The sequence below is a fragment of the Pteropus medius genome, unplaced genomic scaffold (genome assembly GCF_902729225.1).
Source record: "Pteropus medius unplaced genomic scaffold, Ma_sr-lr_union100, whole genome shotgun sequence".
NCBI classification, from domain to species: Eukaryota; Metazoa; Chordata; class Mammalia; order Chiroptera; family Pteropodidae; genus Pteropus; species Pteropus medius.
Genome location: NW_024344374.1, coordinates 5724003 through 5746241, shown reverse-complemented (window position 1 = coordinate 5746241; position 22239 = coordinate 5724003). Strand labels below are relative to the sequence as shown.

The window sequence follows — 22239 nt, the reverse complement described above, 5'->3', positions numbered from 1 at the left end:
TCTTCTAGTTTTGTTTAAATAAATGAAGGTTTGTCTGGATTCTTAACTTGCTATTGAAGCTATTAAGAGTTTATAAGTACAGAAATATATGAAAAGCTGGAAACATGATAGATTAAAGGATAAGAATGAAAAAAAAAAGCATGAAACTCAGAGAAGCAAATATCTTCACAGTCAGCTGTGACAAAGTTCTGAAGTTTTGTTTTTTTATTTAACTTTTTATCATGGAAAATTTCAAATATACACAAAGTAGAGTAATGAATCCCCATGTGCCTATTTTTATTTCATCTATTGACTTCCTCTTATTTTGGAATATATAAAGCAGTCTAGATATAATATTATTCATAATTGGAGTTAGGGAGTTTTGTTTTTGTTTATAATGCCAATTTTATTGTTATTAACAATAGGAAACATGTAAAAAAAGGGCACATAAAATGAATCCCTAATATTGGATTCTCTTTGTTGAAATTCCTTTTTCTCAGCTTAGACCTGGGAAGTTGTGGGCCTGAAGCCCTTAAATCCTTTTCTCACAGAAAAGGAAGCATGTGATACAGCATTTGACACTGTATCAAGACATTTGTTTGAGATTAGGAGCTGCTAAACTGTTGTCTGTCTGCTTTGTAGAGTTCTCTCAAAAGGTCATAATATTCCCATATCCCTCATACTTTCTGTTTTTTATTCTCTTCTGTTCCCTTATTCTTAGATTTCTTAACAGTTTACAGTAAACAGAAAAATTCCAGAGGGAACTAAGACAGGTCCAATTCTGCATTGAGTCAGTGAACCATATTTGGGAAGTGTGTCAAAAATGTTAAACTTTTTAAAATTTGACAATATATCATATAGAATTTTTCTGACATGATTTTTGAAACAATTTCAAACTTACAGCACAATTGTAAGAATAATATAAAGAGTTCCTTTATACCCATTATTCAGAGTTACCGAATTTTAACATTTACCGTATTTGCTTTATCATTCCTTATTTTTTTCCTGAACCATTTGAGAATAACTTGTAGGTATCATGTAATATAAGATTGCAAAGAGGAGTTGGTATTACGTTATAATGGCTGCTACTTACTGTGCAGTTACTACAAATTAGGAATTCACTAGAAGCTTTCTGTACATTAATCTCATTAAATCATTACAGCCTGATGAGATGGTGATGGTATTATGCTCATATTATATGTGAAGAAGTTGAGACTCAGAGTTTAAGGATAGGCAGCTTGTGAGAGACAAAGCTAGAATTTGCATTGAGACCTGTGCGGCTTCAGAGTCCATGCCCTTCTCTTCAGAGGTTAAAAATCATTGTGTAGAGGTTTTCTATTGAAGGTGAGGAGTGCAACGTAAACTTGGAAAAGATGTTCGAGCCATTCTTACCTTCTTCATTCCTTCACCCTACCTCACTTTTAAACCATCCCATTAGCCAAAAGCAGTCCAGCTGAGTCAAAACAAAGCATACTGAGAAAAAAGATATTAAGCAGTCTTTCTGTAAAATGGATGTTTTGGGACAGTGCTGTCTCTGATTCATGGCTTTTGTTTCCTTCATTGCAGGCCAAGCAGATAGAACTTCAGTTCACTATCGGTGAAGCCATTACCAGTGCTGCGATAGGAACTAGTTCCGTGGCTGCCCGAGATGCCTGGCTAGTGACTGAAGAAGAATACACTCCTCTTGCTGGTACCAGATGTTTAGCTAATTGATTTATAATCATCAAGTGACCCTTTTCTTTCTATTCTCTTTATCACGTTTGAAGCAAAAGAAAAAGTTATACATTCCATTTTAACTTTTTTCACATATTTATATCTGTCTTACCAATTTGGTTCAGTCAAGAAAAATAGTCGGTTAAAGGAGAGTGAACATGTAATAAATGAGAACTTTTTTCAAGTCTTTTGAAAGGCAACAGGGGAGTTAGCTGTGGGTTACCCTCAAATTTGTGCTCTTTTCATGATAATTGGTGTTATTTAGCCAGTTTCATAAGTCAAGGCATAACAGTTTCCAAATCACGTGTCCCCTAATTCTTTATGACACAAGGAAGCTTCAGTGTCTTCTGCTCATGCTCCAGGTGCCATGGCTTTTAGTGACTACATAGTTGAGCATGCAGTTTCTGATTACATGTTAAAAATACTATGATTTCATATGTTTTGTGTCTTGTGAATACATTAATAATTATTTTACTTAGTGTTATAGTTAAATTTAACACTGCTGTGATTACCTGCTTCCTCGTTCACCTATTATTGCATTAGCTATCATAAAGAGATTTACAGGAAATAGAAAACACACTTTTCCTCACATTCTATTTAGGGGAGCTGCAGCTTGATGGAAGCCAGGTAGAGTCAGTTCTCTGAGGCTTCTGTTTGGAAGTATATGAAGCAAGGTAAGGAGAAATTTGTATAGAGGAAAGATACTCTAGGAAGGGAAGTGACTATTGTTAATAAGTAGGCAACCAAACTGGAAGTATCAACTCAGTTTGTACGTGAGAGATGATGTCAGGGACTTGACAGAAGTGAGAGCCCATTCACACTTGAGAGTGGATTTGCTATAAAAGGCATATTTCTGAGTCCATGGATTTCTACTTAGTGACCTAAGCAAATGAAGGTTAATAGCAAGGTACCTAGGCCAGTCTTCAAACTTCTGAACTTTCTCTGTGTTGTTTCAAACTGTAATTGGAAGCTTGGATCCTGCTGGGTTTTTTGCACATCCAAGAGTCTCAATTAAATTGTCCATCAAGCGTCAGGGTTCTCCCGTCTTTATGTGTCTTTATGTGTTTAGGGAAAGGAAAACAAAATATTGTGGTGAAGTGGGTGATGATGAGTCTTTTACCTAAACTGTGATCATCCATGTTCTGTTTGTCATTCCCAACCGAGTGCTGCTCAGCTGTTAGGGCTTTTTTGTTGCAGTGTACTAATCTTGCCTTGAATAGAAGGGACAGCATTTGAGAAGCCAGTGAGGGCCCTAGGTCTTAGCCATCTTTGTATCTCAAGCATGAAACACAGTCCCGGGCACATTGTGGGAATCTAATAAGGGCTTGTTAATTTGGTAATTGTAGTTGCCCAGATAGAACTGCAGGCTGCTAAGATCTTGGTCATGAGAAAGTAAAAGAAGGGCTCTGATCTGACTGGGAACTAGATTAATGTGACTGGTGAGGAGCTGATGGCACCTAGTGCCTTTTTCTGCAGCCAGGATTCCCGTGTAGGTGGGATTGTCCACTAATAACGGCTCTACCTTCTTCAGGCCTTTTTCTGTCTTTGTGAGTCTAATTCTAGCTTTTTCTCTTTTTCTTAGGAATGTTACCATTCCTAATGTTACCATCCTAGAATGTTACCATTCTAGGGTTATCTCTCTTATCCATTTCATGCTTTCTGAAATCTTATTTTACTTGTCCTCCTCTGTTTTTAATTTAGTTACTGAGATGCGTTTTCACCCAGGCCTTCAGCATATGCCAACACTTTCTTGGGACATTTTTCACTTAGTTTGTACAAGACCGTTTCCCTAGATTTCCTCTTTTACCTCTGTTTGACTTCCTCTCCTTCACTGCTCGGTTTCCTCCACACTCCACATTGGTGTTAGGATACCCCAGATCCCCCATACCCATAGCTTACTCCAGTCTATGTCAGTGACCCCCAAAAGTATAGCTCTGTCTTAGAACCATTGTGTGTTCACTCCAGAGCTGTATTGCCAACAGTTTATTGGGCTTTTCACACAGAGGTCCCATAGGCACCAACATTTCTATATGTCTAAGTCTGAAATTATCTTCTTTTCCTCTTCTCACCCTCTGAATTAGTATGTCTTCTTTATTTCCTAAAATCGTTTCCCTCTTTATTCCCTGTCTCGATTAATGGTAATACCGTTTCTATCCAGTTTCCCCAACCCAGTGAAGGCAGAGAAGGGAAAAAATCCCAGGCTGAGGCTGGGGAGAAGATCAGAGTTAATGAAAACTGAAAGAAGAGGGGCCGGGGGTGGTGGGGAGCCAGGAAGGAGGAGTGAGAAGTGTCTGCAGCGGGGCTCAGGCTTTGGATGTGAAGGTGTGGTTTCTGAGGAGGAAGAAGGAGTAGTTAGTTTTCAAGGTAGTAGTTGTTTTATTTTCATTTTACAAATAATCAAAATGTGTTCTGTCTCACTTTCGCCATTTCAGATAGTGATAAATGTACAATTTTAGTGATTTCCTAAGACCTTTTTGGCAGCTGACTTCATTTTCTCTAGAAACAAAGTAGTCAACGTATGTTTTTTTTATCATAGTCAGAGAGGGTTAAGTAGTAAATTAATTCAGTAAATATTTATTGAATGTGTAGTATGAGCCAGGTATAACTCTAGGTACTGGCCATGCAGGAATGATCAAAGCAGTTGAAAATTGTGCTCCCATGGAGTTTACATTGTACTGGGAGAGTTGACAAGAAGCAAAATAAGGGAAAACGTGTAGCATGCTAAATAGTGATAAGTACAATGGAGAAAAGTAAAGCAGAGAAAGCAGGTAGATAAAATTTGGTTGGTCATTCAGAGTGCATAGGGCGCCCGTTCTCAGGAAGGTGTCTTGAAAGTGAAGACTTGAAACGGGTAAGGGAGTGAGCTGTATAGGTTTCTTGGGGAAGAGCATTCGCGGCAGAAGCAGTCGCAATTGCAGAGGCCCTGAAGCATGAATGTGTTTGAGTTCAGGGGGACTGGAACAGAGCGTGTGAGGAGACCATGAGTAAGAGGCAAGGTCAGAGAGGCAGTGGGAAGCCAGATCATGGGGGGCCTTTGATAGGAAGCAGTTGCAGGATTATGAACTAAGGAGAACCATGATTGAACTTATATTTTAAAAGGGTCATTTTAGTGCTGTGTTGAAAGTCAACTGAACTGGGCAAGGGCAGAGCAAGAACAGGTAGGAGGCTACTACAGAATTCCAGGTGTGAAGCAATGGTGACTTCCACCAGGGTGGTAGCCTGGAAGTGGTGAGAAATGAATGCTTAAAGGTATTTGAAATATGCCAGTAGGATTCCCTGTTGGATTAGATATGAGGTGTCAGAGGAGTTACGTATGACTTTAGAGCTTTTGATAGGAGCAGCCAGAGGAATGGAGTTGTTACTTAAGATGGGGTGGCTCTGGGAGATAAACTTGTGTGGAGTAGGGGTGGGGAAGGTGCAGGGAAAACTGCTTCCCTGACTCTTTCCTCCATACCCCTCCTGGGCAGTTTTGGAATGTCCTAGTTCACCCATAGGTGAGCTAGGGCCAGCACCCTACCCACTTTCTCCACTTTAATTTTCTCCATAGTCCTTACCACTGTTTAGCATGCTGCATGTTTTCTCTTACACCTGGAAGTCAGTTGGATATAGGAGTATGGAATTTTGAGGAGTTCCAATTTGGAAAATATTTGATAGTATTTAAATCCATGAACCTAGATGTGCTCGCCAAGGAAGTGTGTAGAGAAGAGGTCTAACAACTGAGCTCCGGGGTTCCCCAGAGTTTTGAGTTCTGGTAGTTGAGGAAAAGCAGAGAAGAATGTTGAAAAGGATCATTCCGAAGTAGGAGTGTCCTGGAAATGAAAGGAAGAAAGTCTATGAAGGGGTGTGTGGCACGGATGGGATAGGGATCAGCTGGGTCATACAATGCTGATGGATCAACTAAAATGAGAACTAATCATTGAATTTAGCAACAGAATTGGTGACTTGTATGAGTTATTTCTGTGGAGTGGAGAAGATAAAAGCCTGATTTAGAATGGGTTCAAGAAAAACTGAGAGGAGAGAAAAATGTAAACCATGAGTACAGACAACTAGTTTGAAAGGTTTTAATGTAAAACAGTGGTTCTTGACTGGGAGGGGACGATTTCACCCCGCAGAGGACATTTGGTAATGTTTGGACCCTGGAGAGGGTGAGGTGACTGGTCTCCAGTGGGTAGAGGCCAGAGATGCTGCTAAATATCCCGCAGTGCACACGATGGCTCTCCACTGAAAACTCTCCCGCCAAAAATGTCAGCAGTGTTGAGGCTGAAGAACCCTGAAGTAATAAAGGAGAAAAATGTCACAGTCGCTGGAGGAGGAAAGTGAGGTCAAAAGTGGTTGGGTTCGTGTGTTAGTTTTTAGATAAAGGATGGGAAGGATATAGTAGAGAAAGAAAAATTGCTGAGACTAGAGACTGCAGGATAATTTAAAAAATAATGATGCAACTGTTTTAGAGAAGTTTGAGGGTCACAGCAATATGAAGAGGAAGGTACGGAAGTTTTCCATATAACCTCTGCCCCTCCACATGCATGTATGGCCTTTCGCAATTTGGGGTTAATTTTTCATTCTAGGGAACTAAAATAACCTGAGTACCTTTGAAAATTTGTTTAGCTTATGCTGAGTTTTGACATGAATGATTATTGATTCCTTCAGCAATTTACTTAAACATCTTAGTCATTTAGATTTTAATATAGGATTGAGTAAATGATTAAAATTAATTTTTTCAGGAAACTCTATTCAGTTATTTTAATTGCTTATCATTCTTTGCTTTTCCCTAGGAGCTAAAGTGAATGATATAGTACCCTGGGTGTTGGATGTGATTTTAAATAAACATATCATTAGCCCCAACCCACATGTGAGGCAAGCAGCCTGCATCTGGCTCCTCTCCCTTGTGAGGAAGCTAAGTACCCACAAAGAAGTGAAGGTAAGCTATCCTATACATGCGATCAGCTCTACTTGAACCTGCTTGTGAAATACTAATAGTTTAAAGATGGTGGGTAGGAAAGCATATTAAAGTGAGGGCCAAAGTTGAGGTGAGGGCCATTTACCATTAATAGATATTTTGAAATAAGCTGTAGATGAAGGAATGGAGGATGGTAGCCCGATATATATTGGCGGGAAGATGATTCTAAACTTGAAGGTATATGGTTGGAAATGGTAAGGATGGGAGGCTCAGACTGCGTGCATTAGACTGCCTGTAAGTGGTCCAACTTTCAGGTAGTTTGGCCTTCTTCAGAGATGAGGGCGCTGCAGGGCTTGTGAACACCTGGGGTCCTAGATTTTATACATGTTGTGTACCCGAGAGCAAGATTCTTATTCTCCCAAAGAGGAGGAGTTTCAGTTTTCTAAATGCCTTTTTTCTTCTTTCAGTCTCATCTGAAAGAAATTCAGAGTGCATTTGTGTCTGTTTTGTCAGAAAATGATGGTAGGTTATTGGTAAATATTTAATTTCTAATATTATTAAACTTGTATTTAAAGTTTGTAAAATCTGGATTAATGAACATAAACGTATAGGAAACTCAGTTCTTCAATTAAATTAAATCACATTCTTCAGTTTTGCATTTAAAAATGGAGCTGAGGCCTTCTTAAACTGAGTATTTCTACTAAATAGTGGCTTTCTTCTACTTCTGAATCCTCTTCCTTTTGTGTTCTAAGCCAAGAGGGAATGAATGTATGTGTTAGACATTTAAATAGTATCTTTGTTTTCTTAATTGTTTTAAATATATGGACGTGTGTTAACTTTTCATTAAAAAAATTAGATGTAGGTGTATTGAAATTCCATGAATCTGTTCTGCCTCTCACATGTATGATTTGCAGTCCATTGATCCTCTGTCACTGTGCGCTGCACACCAGGGCCCAGCAGGGTTGACTTGGTTTGTGAGGTGGATCTTCTGTGAATGTAATCCTCTTTCATAGGGACTTTTGGGGGCCATATCTACTGAAGTGATTTAGTACATTTTTAACAAAATAGGCAGATTGATTCTGTTTTTATAAATTTACTTTGATAAAATTTTGGGTTAGTGTTACAGGTTTTTAAAATTTTCAACTTGATGGCCGGTAGACAAATTTTTTTAAAAGTAATATTACTTTATCTGACTTTTGTGTAGAACTTAGCCAAGACGTTGCTTCAAAAGGCCTTGGGTTGGTATATGAACTGGGCAATGAACAAGATCAACAGGAATTAGTTTCTACACTTGTAGAGACACTGATGACTGGCAAAAGGTACAGTGAACTTGAAAATTTCAGATTTGAACACGTAGGGCAAGTTTTGTACATATTGAGAATATGCAGTGAAAGAAGAAAAATTCAGTTTTTCATTTTTCTGTTTATTAAGTCTTTTCTGAATTGCAGGTTAATGACTGTTAATGCTGTGGATATCAGTCTAATTATCCAGTGTGTACTATTTAGAAAGCAAACTAAACTACTATTTAGAAACATGTCACTGGGTTAAGCTTTGAATGATCTCAGGATAGTTAAAGCATTGTATTACAAAAATACCATAGTGACTTTTGGTTAAGTGAAAGTGAAGACATGGAGAGGAAGTTTGCATATCATTCATAGTCTGATCTGTGAAGAGTATGGGGGAGGGGTATCGTTCTTGTAATTGGTTGGTGCTTAATGTTGCTTTCCTTGTAGGAATGATAGTTTTTAAGGTGAGAACACACTTAATTCAGTGTAACTTTATTTGAGATGTCTTTTATATGGGGTCTATTAATTTGTTTATGCTAGATTTCATTGTATAAAATTCTCAGGCTGATGGAAAGGATTAGTCAACACTGACATCTTGTAATTGGTAAATACTGATAGAGAACTTGATTTTATCAGTTCGCAAATGAAATGTACCAATGAGTTGAAAGCTGGTGTGAAAAGTTTGAGGCTAATTTAAATTCTTACCCTTGTTTTGGTTTAGAGCTAAACATGAAGTTTCTGGAGAGACAGTGGTATTTCAAGGGGGAGGCCTTGGCAAAACACCCGATGGGTAAGTGTGTCAAATCTGTTGGTCAGTCATTAGACATCCTTAGTCTGGTGAATAGAGCTCTTATGAGGTTGATTTCCATCCTCCTAGGAAATGTGTTAGTGGAAGAAGGAAACTTCCATGGAAAAAACCTAATGTTGTAGTTCGGGTTTTCTGGGAAACAGACTCTGAGATGGAGATTTGTATGCTGGCAGTTTATTAAAGGGTGCCCGGGATCATCACCCTGGAGGGAATTAGGAAGCAAGATAGGGCAGATGGCCCAAGGAGGAGCTGACCTGCTGCCAGCACTTAAGCAAACACTGACTTCTCAAGTTGCACTGGAGCTGAGCTCGGGTGACCCTTCAGAGTCTTCCCGCTTTTAGGGGCTGGGCCTTTATGTCCCCTCATCAGGCCTTTACACCCTCTCAGTGACTAACCATTGGCTGCTGTGGGGGAGGATCTGACCTTGAACTCAGGGAATCCTGAGGGGCATCTGGCAGCATAGCTCAGCATCCACGGGCACCTAGTTTTTTTTTGGATGGATGGGCTTGTGGGGTGGCAACTCTACTTGGTATCTGGAAGTCCACCAGTTAAGCATTTCAGATTAATTCCGAGAGCCCACCTCCTTTATCTTATCATTATTCCATTGCGATTACACTGTTGCTTTTCCTCTGAAAATCCTCAGGTAGAGCTGCAGCATACTGGGCCTTGCTGTGGCACCACGCAGAGCCCTGCTTCAGAGATGTCTACAGCGTTAGAAGGTGGCACTTAGTTCTGTCCTGGACGCACTCCCTTAGCTCACCGTTTTCACATGGAGAGTTATTTTCATTTCACTTACTCTCCCTGAAGACTTCTGAGTTCTTAAAAAATGTTCTGTCCCTATCCCCCACCCCAAAATAACTGACACAAATGATCAAGTTTTGAGCAAATATTATTTGTTAAGAGGAAAGTTAACAGGAGTCAAAGATGTTATTACCAAGACCGGAGTGCTGTAGTTTAGAAAAAACTTAGGAAAAGACACAAGTTGTTTCAACTGACTCTCACGATGGTGAGATTTGTGCACAGTGTAATGAAGGGTTGCTGGGCTGCTTCCCAAAGTGCTGAGGGCTCCACCTCCATGGGAGTTGCAGATGTGTTTATGTTACGTACCAGGCCCTGCTGATAATTGATTTAGGTGACTTTTTATATTCTTCTCAACCTGATTCTCTTCTCTATGGTGTTCAGATAACTTGGTATTGGAAATACAGTGAAAACGTAATTTTAAAATGTCTTAGTAATTGGTGGTGTAATTATTATTAGGCCAGATAGAGAGAACACATTATTGCATACTTTTTGTTTGTTTGTTTCCAAGCCAGGGCCTCTCCACCTACAAGGAGCTTTGTTCTCTGGCAAGTGATCTTAGTCAACCAGATCTGGTGTATAAATTTATGAATTTAGCCAACCATCATGCAATGTGGAACTCTAGGAAGGTAAGTTGATATCACTGGACAGTTTTTATTTTTTTACTTTTCTCCAAAGCCAAATCTGTTACATTGGCAGATGGTCGCAATTGAGATGCAGAGTGTTCTGTAAAAAGTGTGATGAGAGAGAGCCAGACCGCTACATGGCTGCATTGTTGATTGGAAAAGCTGGGACACCCAATAAATCAGGCTCAATCCAGGGACAAATTTGGGAGGGAGAATTCTGTGATTTTCATATATTTGATATGTTAATATTTTACTTTACTATAACAGGTATATCTAACCCACTTCGTCTTATTTTTTTAGGGTGCTGCTTTTGGTTTTAATGTAATTGCTACCAGAGCTGGAGAACAGCTGGCTCCTTTTCTGCCTCAACTAGTTCCTCGTCTCTATCGTTATCAGTTTGATCCCAACCTTGGCATTCGGCAGGCCATGACAAGTATTTGGAATGCACTGGTCACTGATAAAGCAACGGCAAGTATCTGAATCCTTGTACAAGATTATGCAGGAGATTTAAACCCAGTACTCATCTTCCTTTCTACTTCATGTACTTTTTGTTAAAACAAACAAACTTTCTTTCATTTCCTGCTTTCTTCCTTCTTTGAAGGTATCAAATGTGCTCATGACAACATTTATTGAAATCTCAAAAATGGAAACAACCTAGATGTCCATCGGGTGGCTGGTTAAGGAAATGGTAGTATATTCACACGAATGGAATACTGTAGGTTGCAGTTGCTGTTGATGCTGTGGAGAACGGGTCACATGGTTCCTAACCTTCAGGTTCACTTAGCTGAGGAGATAGACAGGAAGCAGGCAGTTAGTATATGTGGTTTCTCCTCTTTGTTATCTCTTATCTGGCGGCTTCTCATATTCTACTCTACTTTTAGATATTAGGATTTTTCAGGGCTTGCCAATGAGTCCCTTTTACTCTCTCAGCTTTATCTTTCTAGATGAGCTCATCAGTTCCGGGGCATATAATTGTTGTCTTTATTGTGATGGTTCCCAGTCATGTTTTCGGCCCAGATAAAACTTGTGCTCCTGACTTGCGTATCTAACTGCTGCTTGACATCTTCACTTAGATGTTGTTTTAAGACACCTTAGACTTAACATGTCTGGAATAGGACTTGAAAAAACAACGTTCTCTCTCTCCATTCTCAGCATTCATTCATTTACCCAAGCCTGGAAACTTGGTGTCATCCTTGATTTTTGCCTCCATTACCTACATCTTCAGTTGAATCCAATAGCACATTTAGTTGATCCTGCTTCCAAAATGTTCCTTGAATCCACTCTCTGCTTTCCTTATTTTTTTCCTGATGAACAGGTTGTCATCTTACACTTTTGTTTGCCTTCCTTCATTTATTATCAGCAATAAAAGGTTTTTTTTTTGTTTTTTTTTTTAACATAAATTAGATTGTGCCATTTTGGGTTAAAATCTTTTTGGTGACTTCACAGTTTACTTTCAATAAATTCCATGATCTTTACCGTGTCTCTTCAGTCCCCGCATATGATGTGGCCCTGTCCTCTCTCTTCAATCTGATGCTAGGTTGAGTGTGGTAGACACTTGAGGGCTCAGTTTTGGAGGCTCGGTGAGTTTCGTTTGCTCTAGGGGATGATTCAGTACCACTGGGTCCACTAAGTTCTAATAGGTGAGTTGACTTTATAGCTTCAGGTATAGGCCTAGGCTCTTGAGATGTGATTGTCATTTCTGTATGAGTGAAAGGTGAAGCCACAAGTGTGGATGAGATCACTATGGAAAATCTTTAGAGAAGTAGATTTAGAAAGACATCAGTTTGTTAAATCTTAAGGTGAGTTAAGTACCTCTCTGTCTTGGTTCTCTTACATATAAGTAAGGACAACAAAACCTCTCCTACCTGAAAAAGTGGAAAAGCCATAAGTTTGGAGGTTCTTCGGATTAGTATAAAAATGGAGTCTATCATCAATTTCTTAATTGTTACCAGATCAATGTGTGTATATCAAAATAAAACAGAAGCTTAAAAGACTAAACTCGTCTTTCATTCTGAATAATCATAATGCTTCTTTATGTGCCAGACAATGTGAACGGTATCAGGGATGCAGAGACAAGTGAGACACTGTTCTTGCCCTTGAGGTCTCAGTGTGATGGAGCAGCACAGTCTTTGTCCAGTCTGATATGTGCTTAAGAAGGTGCTGGGGAGACACAGGAAGAGTAGGCCAGTCTTTTCTGCGAGATGATGCCTGATTTGAATCTTGAAGGACAAGTAGGCATTGGCCAGACAAGTAGGATATGGAAGGAGATTTTGAGTAGAGATGGGAATGGAGGGAGGTGAGATAATAGGACATGAGACTATTAGAGCTAGAGGGGTCACAGAGGACTTCGTATCCATGTCCAGGTGATTGGACTTTATTCTCATGCAGTGAAGAAATACAAGGATCAAGTTTGCATTTTAAAGTTATCACTCTGGCAGCTTTTAGCAACCAAAGTGGGGAAAGACTTGTGGGCTAAATAAAAGGCCTCGAGAGACACTAAGGCTGCTACATAATGAGAGATGGTCATTGTGGTTGAGAGATAAAAGTTTGATTATTGATGGGTTTTACATTTTTAATTTCATTCTTTTTGCTTTCATTAGGTGGACAAGTATTTGAAGGAAATTCTTCAAGATTTGGTTAAGAACCTTACCAGTAATATGTGGCGAGTTCGAGAATCCAGGTATCATTTTTGGAGATAGAAAACCAGTGAAATACAACTGATTTTTTTTTTTCCTTCAAATTTCTAAGTTTTATAATTTGTGTCAAACTACTAAAAAGCAAATTTCTGGTTGGATTAGACATTTATTGTTATTTAACTTTTTAAACTAGTGGTTTTCCTAAATTGTCGTAGTTTTTATAAGTATGAAATTAAACTAGAAGATCACTTACTGAATTGTTAGACATCGATATATTTATATGCTGTCATGACTTTTAGGGTAGAATTTATTTATACATATATAATTTATGTATATTCAGTGCCTGCATTGTGCTTGGCAGTGTGCAAGGCCCTAGGAGTACAGTGGTAAGTCAAAAATGATGTATTATTTCACAAAGATTGTATTATAGTTGTGGGAAACAGACATTTGATGACTGTAAATGCCATATGTCTGTGGTATATTTGAGACACCAAGGAGAAAATAGTCATTGTCTTGGGGTGGGGTGGTTATGACCAGAAATATTGGCAGAATCCATGTTCTTGTTTGATAAGAATGTTTCGGAGTAAAATATTGAGCTTTTTTGATCAAATATTTCAAATCAAATTGTTTATTTTTCAGCTGTTTGGCTCTGAATGATTTATTGAGAGGAAGACCCCTAGATGACATCATTGATAAACTTCCAGAAATTTGGGAAACTCTTTTTAGAGTGCAAGATGATATAAAGGTATTACAGAATAAATAAGTCTGCATTTATTCGTAGAATAACTTAAACTGGAATTGTTAAATTTGTATGTTTCAAAATTCAATATCCAGACAGTTTTAAAAGATCACAATTTCCCTTCAAAGTTTCAGTTTTGATGTGTCTATGAAGTTGCAAGTTTGGGTTTCTTTAGATGTAAAAGTTGACTTTTTTTTTAAGGTGGCTATTGCTTGGCTTTCAATAGGGATCTCATACTTTCGTTTAGGGACAAATAACAGTTTGGAGATAATCTAGAAAAAATATTTAGCTCAGTTATATAAATCAGTTTCCCAAATAACATGACCAGTTCCTCTGAATTTTTCCTGGGCAGTATAAATGTTACGTATTTTTATATATTATCATTAAAATTAAGTACTTTAGTTTTGCCTTTCTTTTTGCTTTATTCGTTAGAGATTTTTAAGTCTTTCATAATCCTCACGTAGATTTAGATGTTTTTAAAAATATATTTAGTTTCTAAACTTATACCTAGTAGCTATATTTTTATAAGGTCAAAATAGGTCATACCTAATTAAAAAAAAATATGACATGGCAATATGTTCCTTGATGGGCACAGAGCCTAATGAAATAAAATTTTTTTTTACCCGGTATTGAAAGTAGGATTTTTCACTATTTTGTGTAGATTTGAAGGTATTTATTATGCATCGTGGGGTAGATGAGAAAGAAAGTCTCTAACTTGTATTTGCCAAACATTTTTAATTTTTAGGAATCTGTACGAAAAGCAGCAGAACTAGCTCTGAAAACTCTGAGCAAGGTGAAAACTCTTATCTTATATTGGGGTTGTGAAGTGGGGCAGGGTTCTAAGTAATAATGACAGTAATGTAATTTTTTCATTGTAAAATGACATTTAATTGTAGAATAATTGGCATCATATTATAGTTCACTGTTTTTACAATGAATGAGAAACTGGATGCTATTACACTAGAATACTAGTATTTTTAACAAAGTATGTATCTGGTCTTTTTAAATGGTGAGCTTATCTGGGTCTTTATGTAAGATATGACTTCCACTTGACCCTGAAGAACACATTAATCATTTAGATCAAACAATATTTATCTTTTCTTTTTACTATTGCTATGTCTATGTGTTAATCTGCCTTTCATATTTATGAAGTTGGCAAGTTTATTAGTTTCCCACTTGAGCTTAATTTTGTGACTATTTGTGGACTTCTACGTTGTAGCTGTATAAACCTTGCCATAGGTCACGTCGTTAAGTGCTTTCTTATACATTTTCTCATTTTATTTTCCAATTTGTTTCACAAATTGGAAGACTAAAGCTTATAAAGTAAAATTTATTACCAAATTTTCCATTTAGTTATTGGCAGACATAGGACTCATTCTTCTGTTTCTCCCTGTAGTGTCATAGAATGTAGATGCACTCATTCTTTTCTAAGGGTTTGGGAAATAGGAAGTGTTTTGTCAGATGAATGCTTAATTGGGTGAGAGTTCAGTTTCACTAATTTCCATGCTCTTTGTATGTGAGGTTTGTGTGAAAATGTGTGACCCTGCCAAAGGAGCAGCTGGCCAGAGAACCATCGCTGTCCTTCTCCCTTGCCTTCTGGACAAAGGAATGATGAGTCCTGTGACAGAAGTTCGAGCCCTCAGGTGTGAATCAACTGGTGAATGGAATGTATTAGATTTGTCCAGTTTCTAGCCATTTAGTAGAAATTGAGTTTCTTTATTAGATTCTTAAAAGTATAGAGAAATGCATTGAGGAGAGAACCCCAGATGACCCAAGAGCATTCGAAAAGTTGTGAGAACATTTTTGCAGAAATGTTCTCATGAGAACCTTGCTTTGAAACCAGCATTCTGCCATTCTGCTTCTACCTTGAGTAAAGTGTGTTATTTTATTGTCGTTGGCTTCTGTCCCCTGCAAGCACATCTTCTATTACGCCATAGGTTTGTAGGAGTTTGCTTGTTGGCTATACCACTTAGCAATATCTCACAGTTTATTAAGTTTAAAATAAACTGTTTACCACCTGCAATTATTAAATTAAAAAAAAATACACTCACATTTAGGTATTTATGGCTATTTTAGGTTACAATCAACAGCGAAGGATTCTAGTTTGTGTGTTTTTTGTTTTTAAGCTAGAATGGTATCTAGGAACTTTATTTGTTCCATTTATTTCACTATTAAAATTAGTTCAAATTAATAACACCACCAGTATTTCATGGTAACTAAATAGTTGATGAGGGAGAGTTATTTTTAGAAGGATTCACTGAACGAATGCAAAGGAATGATAAAGTTAGGATATCACCATTTTGCTGTCTTCAGTAGAGTAATTTAGGTAATGATCTTAAGTCCATTCTAAATCCACTGGTGAAAGGTTGATGGGAACTTTATAATGGGTGGTTCAGGCTAACCAGACTTTAACCCACTATATTCTTAGCAGACACACACATGTAAAAATAAGCAGACACTATGCGCATCCTGATGTGATGAAATAGGACATGTAGAGCACCACCTGTGACATATTCTTGTTTTGTAAAAAAATTGAATCTGAACTTGATTTAGCCTGCTGATCTGTACAAGCGACAGAGGAACATGTTAAGTGACACCATCAAGATACAATCAGTGAGGACAAATTCTAAGAAAAGAAAGGATGAAGGGCACTGCTAAGAACGATTCAAGAAGTGCAGTAAATTACAACATGTAGTTGGAACCTGGATCTGGTTCTAACAAAGAAACTGTTAAAGACATTTGTGAAACAGTCCGGGAAATTTGGATATTAGCTCATAAGAAGGTATTATTAATGTTTTTAAGCTGTAAAATGGTACTTCGGTTATGATAAAGAATGCTTGCCTCTTAGTGATACGTACTGAAGTTTAGTTAGATATGCTTCAAAATAATACAATGGCAGGGGAAAAAGTATGTGTGTGTGTATGGTAGAGGTATAAATGAAACAAAATTGGCCAAAGGTTGCTAATTGTTGTATTGCATAGAGAATACATAGAATTTCATTTGTGATTCTCTCTAATATAATATATGCATGGATATTTCTATAATAAAAAGTAAAAAATAAAATAGTGCTAAGATCAGGCTCTGTAACCGAGTATATTCATATAGGCATAAAATGCAGAACTTCCTCATGATTAGAATCATAGGGCTTCTTACTTTTGTTAAAAAGACTCAGGAGTTGTGTTCTGTGTGTTTGTAGCATTAACACCCTTGTGAAGATCAGCAAAAGTGCAGGAGCCATGTTGAAACCACATGCGCCAAAACTCATCCCAGCTCTGCTGGAATCCTTAAGTGTATTAGAACCCCAGGTTCTCAATTATTTGAGCCTCCGGGCCACAGACCAAGAAAAGGTGAGTTGACAACACAGTCTTTTGGGTAAGTGTCACGGAGGAAAAGCCCTGATAAGGTGCTGAGAGCCACCCGAACAGCCCATCCATTGTCCCTACACAAATTGCATGACTTGAATGATACTTTCACCATTCTTGAAACAGCTCAGTTACTGTAACCACATGTAGTATTTTTTTACAAGGAGGAGGCCCACACACGATTTTGTGAATTAGATGAAAATGACATTTCCATTCAAAAAATGCATTAACATTTAACACAGTTTTTTGTACGTGTTTTATTTTTTTAGGGGTTGGGTCTATACTCTGAGAGTCCTTCTGTGGACCACTCCGACCCTGCAAGTAAAGAAGATTTGTATCTAGACTTTGGCATAGTCCAAAATTATCCTGTTTTTTTTAGATATACTGTAGTTGCCTAGTCTCTGATCAGAGTCATTTTTTAAAAAACTACAGATGAAACATTTATTATGAAAAAACAACAGAGTAGAAAATATTTTCCTAAGGAGTCCCCTCTCCCTGCCAGCACAGTATCATTTCCTGAGGAATACCCACTGTCACCAGTTTCCTGTGTCTTTTCAAATTTTTATGTAGTCATAGACTACAAAATCAAACAAACGTACTAATCTTAAAATAGAATCAGACTATGTATGTGATGGAAGTTGTTCTGCAACTTTATTTTTGTCAATAATAGGTCATGTCTGTATATAGATCTTTTTAATTCTTTTTAACGTGTGTCTACCTATTCACATCTTTGCCAACATTGAATAACATCAATCTGATAAGCAAGAATCTCATTGATCTAATTTACACTTAACTGTTATTAGTGTTGTCCATTGTATTTTCATATTTTATTAGCTGTTTTTATTTCTTCTGTGAATCGTGTGTTTCTTTCTATTCCATGCCTATTTTTGTACTTAGGTTTTTACATTTGTCTTTGTTTATTAGGACTATCCAACCTTCTGTTGTATGGATTATAAATGTTTTCTGTCAGTTGACTGATTTTCTGTCAGTTGTCTACACTACTGTAATAACTTACTCTCTTTTCCCTTTGCCTCTCGTATTGCTGTTTCTTCTTCATCATCTTCCCTCTTTTAGCAGTAATCTTGCCTCTTCCTAGGTTCTCACCTACTAGGCGATGTGAATTAGGAAATATAAATTCTAGTCCAGACTTTGCAGCCCTACGCTTATGTCTTATGTCTGAATAGTGTTAACCTCTCCTACAGCATAGTTGTTAGACTGAAATACCACTGTAGATGTGAAGGCCCTTTACAGAGTTAAAGCAATAAATACATGAAAGTTTTTGTTGCTTAGATGCAGTTTTTAAAAGCCTTAGATAGAAATTTATTTAGTCTGTTTCTTCATTTAGTGGAATGGAGAACCTGAGGCTCAAGAAGGCTAGATGACTTGCTCAGAGCCATATTATGTTAATTTCTAACTATCGTCTGAATTTCTCACCTGTAGCAAGTTGCTGCCTCTGTAGGTAAATGATTAAGTGTAGGTCAAAAGAAATTAGAGTTAGGCTTATGTTTGACTTTGTTATATCTAGATATTATTTTTTAAAATATTCTTCAATTTGGCATAAAGGCCTTTTATGAGAGTGTGTGGAGGTTCTTTTTAATTAATTGAATGTTCTCAGTGATTTCAATTTTTGTTCTCAGGCTGCGATGGATAGTGCTCGACTTAGTGCTGCCAAATCCTCTCCCATGATGGAAACAATCAACATGGTCAGTGCCCAATGTAATGAGAAAGTTTCAGTTTGTTCGTTTAGCTTTAGAGTGCTTTTGCTTAGTCTTCAGGTTATACTAAATGAAGTAGAGATTTAAGGGCTAAGTCAAGCACCTACTGTGATCCTGTTTTTTTCTTAATATAGTTCTTTTTATCATCTGTATTACTAAATGGAGTAAATAATTTTCCAAATGGTAGAATCCATTAATCCAGATTTCTGTTCAGAGGAGAACAATACATTAAAAGGTATCTGTGTAGCAGGTTTAGATTTTAGTCTCTGCTTGAGCACTGTCTTTGGGAGGACCTGGGGCCATGTAGGCTGGAGGTATTCAAGGAAGTCGGCAGCCTAAAGGTGGGAGAAGAGAATTGAGCAGCGCAGCCTAAAGGTGGGAGAAGAGAATTGAGCAGCGTCAGTATGTTGTTTCAGTCATAGGAAGGGGTTTGTAGAAAAGAGCTGCTTGGCTCCAAAGTTCTAAGTTCTAAGTTTCTGAACTCTTAGATGAGGAGCCACTAAAGTCACTAAAGTTGACTTTAATGCCGTCTGTACCCTGGATTGGTTAACTGAGAGCTTGGAGCTACTGGAAATTGTTTTGCTAAGCAAATCACACGTTGGAGAAGAGAAGTAGGTATTTTTAGGGCTTACTGGGAGACTATTACCAAAATTGGTCTAAGGATGTCATGTCTTAGGTGGGTTATTGGGGAGAAAAGAAAGCCTAAAGAAATAGGAATAGTTAGCAAATACTTTGTAGATATGCTCATTAAAAATAGAATATATTTCTTGGCATTTTCAAAAATATAGTTTAGCAAATTCCATAAGAAGTCGACTTTAGTAAGGTGGTTCATTAGGGGAGGCCCACCGAAGGTCAGCTTTTATCTAGGTATTTTATACTAAACGTGGATTGATACAGAGGACGTAGGCCCAGAGAGATTCTTTTTTCTTGGGTAATCATTATTTATTTTACCCTTTAGTAGGTCAGTGTTTTTCATTATTTTCATTTTGTATTTAGTGTTGAATCCCACTGGTGAATGCCTTTTCTATTTATAGTACAATGGTGGTTTTAACATTGAAATCAGAGCAAAATCAAACCAGTGATTTTTCATCTTCATGTCAAATCCAGTGGGTACATATTCGACATGGATAGTTTTTAATTGAAGATGTGGAATGGACTTAAATATTTGCTAAGGTTAACTTTATATTTATTCTCTTCCAAAAGTGCCTGCAATATCTTGATGTGTCGGTGCTGGGTGAACTAGTTCCTAGATTATGTGAACTGATCAGAAGTGGCGTAGGTCTTGGAACTAAGGTAAGTGTATTTTTCACAAAGATTAATTTTCATTAGGCCACAAAAATGTAATAGCCATCATGTTTGAAATTCATATTTTTTCATAAAACTTAATACTTTGTTACATTTCGTTTTTATGGTTGCACTAATCACTTGAAATATGTAACGCATTCAGGAAATGAAACATGTGACTGACTTTTTTAGTGAAATCATTTCTGTCCCCTGGTTGCTGTGTACATACCCTCAAGGGTCCTTCTTCATTATCAGTTACTAATGGAAATGCTCATCCAGTTGTCAAGGCATGGTTGTTCTAGCTTTTTTCACAGAGGGCTCAGCTGGTGTTTGGACAGAAAAATGTTTTTCTCTTCAAGATTTTGACCCTGCCCTCTACTCTTTAAAATAAACAATTTACATTTTTTTTCTCCTGACAAAAAATAACACTTTTTTTTTCTTGAGCACTTGCTTGTATTTAAAAACTTTTGCATTTATAGATCAGGAGAGAGTTAAAAATTGTCCTAAATTTACCACCCAGAGATAATTGCTGTTAATATTTCAGAGTATTTCCTTCCAGTATTCCCTTTTCTGTGCTTGTGTCTTCTGTAATGTCTTCTTTAATGACTATCTGATACTCTGTTGTGTGGCCGAAACATCATTTATTTTAATCCACCAAGGAACGTGTGATTTGTTTTCAGCTTTTTTCAATATTAAAGCACTGTGTTGACTGTCTTGAGATACATCTGAAGCTATTTCTTTTGGTTAAATTTCTAGAACTGGAAGTGTTAGAACAAGGATAGACAAGATGACATATGTTGCCCTCCTGAAGGATAGACCCACTTTTCTTTCTTATATGCAGTGCATGAGAGCACCATCTTCCTGCTGGAGGTTTTGAAGAAATCTCTGCATTGCTAATCTAAAATAAGAGTTTTCGTCTTTGTAGATTGAATCTGGAGGATCCTAGGCTTCATGTATATTTTATCTTTAAATCTTTGACACCTTAAACAAAGGCTTCGACAGAGCATTGTGACCATCAAATTTAGACCTTTGCTTTTGTAACCCTGTAGGGAGGCTGTGCCAGTGTCATTGTGTCATTAACTACTCAGTGTCCCCAGGACTTAACACCTTACTCAGGTGAGTTTGTCAAACCATATGTGGTGATATTTTTGTTGTCTTGCATGACAGAGTTTTAAAAGGAAAAATAATTATCATTCAGACATGCTTGTGATACTATGTACTTTTTCTCCCCGATCTTTCCCCTTTACCTTTATCTCTTTTTTGAAAGAAGTAAAGGATGATCAAGTTTGGCAAGTTTTTAGTTTTATAAGTGTTTGATTATTTCCTAGTGGTATAAAGAGGTGAAAGTGTATGTCATCCTATAGGATTTGTTTACCATTTATAGCTATTTTACATCAACATTTTTCTCTTTTTAGATTGGCTCCTAAATGGGCCTGATGAACTTCATGCACCTAGCTCTCATTTTTGCAACTTTTCTCACAATATTCTAGACACAGATTGATTTTTCATTTTGTAGCAGTCAAAAGGAAGCAAATGGATAGTACAAATGTAACATACAGGAGTTCTAAACTACCATGGAATAAGTCAGATATTAATTACAGGGTTAAGTTCGTTTTGATTCTGAGAATAGAGCAAAACATTTGGTCACCCAAGTATGAGATTTTTCTTTTTTATTTCTGATAGGTAAACTTATGAGCGCTTTGCTTAGCGGCCTGACAGATCGGAACAGTGTAATTCAGAAATCTTGTGCATTTGCCATGGGCCATTTAGTTCGGGTGAGTTGAATTTCTTGCTAAGTTAAGTAATTATACTTGGATAATTATAAAGAAATGACTAAGATTGTTTCTTTTTCAGACCTCACGGGATAGCAGCACTGAGAAACTCTTGCAGAAGCTCAATGGCTGGTATATGGAGAAAGAAGGTACCTTTCTTATCTTTATATCATTTTAAATTTAGATGTTAACAGCTTAATAAAACAATACAAATCAGGTCTTACTCTCTGTGATTTTATGTGCTTTGCTAGGAACATTTCTAATTGATTTTATTGATTTGTTTTGCTGTGGTGCAAGTCGAACAGTAGTCTGTTTAGATCAGTTACCCTTAAAAACAGTATCATAAACATCGTGGTTTTTTCTACTTCTCTCAGAACCCATCTACAAGACCTCTTGTGCTCTGACTGTTCATGCTATTGGACGGTACAGCCCTGATGTATTGAAGAACCATGCCAAAGAAGTCCTGCCTTTGGCATTTCTAGGCATGCATGAAATTGCTGATGAGGAGAAATCAGAAAAAGAAGAATGTAACTTATGGACTGAAGTGTGGCAAGAGAATGTACCTGGTTAGTAAACAGCACCTCTGATTAAACTTGTTTCTTAAGAACTACAGCTTGAGTTTTT

The 22239-nt window shown here is 37.4% G+C and overlaps 1 protein-coding gene across 5 annotated transcripts in view; it reads left to right on the top strand.

Moving 5' to 3' along the window:
* Window positions 1-22239, top strand: part of ECPAS (Ecm29 proteasome adaptor and scaffold) — an 87291-nt gene that overhangs the window by 55579 nt on the left and 9473 nt on the right. For all 5 annotated transcript variants that reach the window (XM_039870698.1, XM_039870696.1, XM_039870699.1 and 2 more), the window contains 18 exons: window positions 1546-1669; window positions 6465-6610; window positions 7057-7111; window positions 7794-7908; window positions 8597-8665; window positions 9993-10110; window positions 10408-10575; window positions 12708-12787; window positions 13383-13488; window positions 14228-14275; window positions 15004-15125; window positions 16679-16829; window positions 18482-18547; window positions 19763-19852; window positions 20893-20959; window positions 21527-21618; window positions 21698-21764; window positions 21990-22181. In XM_039870698.1, coding sequence (XP_039726632.1) covers window positions 1546-1669; window positions 6465-6610; window positions 7057-7111; window positions 7794-7908; window positions 8597-8665; window positions 9993-10110; window positions 10408-10575; window positions 12708-12787; window positions 13383-13488; window positions 14228-14275; window positions 15004-15125; window positions 16679-16829; window positions 18482-18547; window positions 19763-19852; window positions 20893-20959; window positions 21527-21618; window positions 21698-21764; window positions 21990-22181 — 1876 coding nt within the window. The remainder of the gene's footprint in view (window positions 1-1545; window positions 1670-6464; window positions 6611-7056; window positions 7112-7793; window positions 7909-8596; window positions 8666-9992; window positions 10111-10407; window positions 10576-12707; window positions 12788-13382; window positions 13489-14227; window positions 14276-15003; window positions 15126-16678; window positions 16830-18481; window positions 18548-19762; window positions 19853-20892; window positions 20960-21526; window positions 21619-21697; window positions 21765-21989; window positions 22182-22239) is intronic.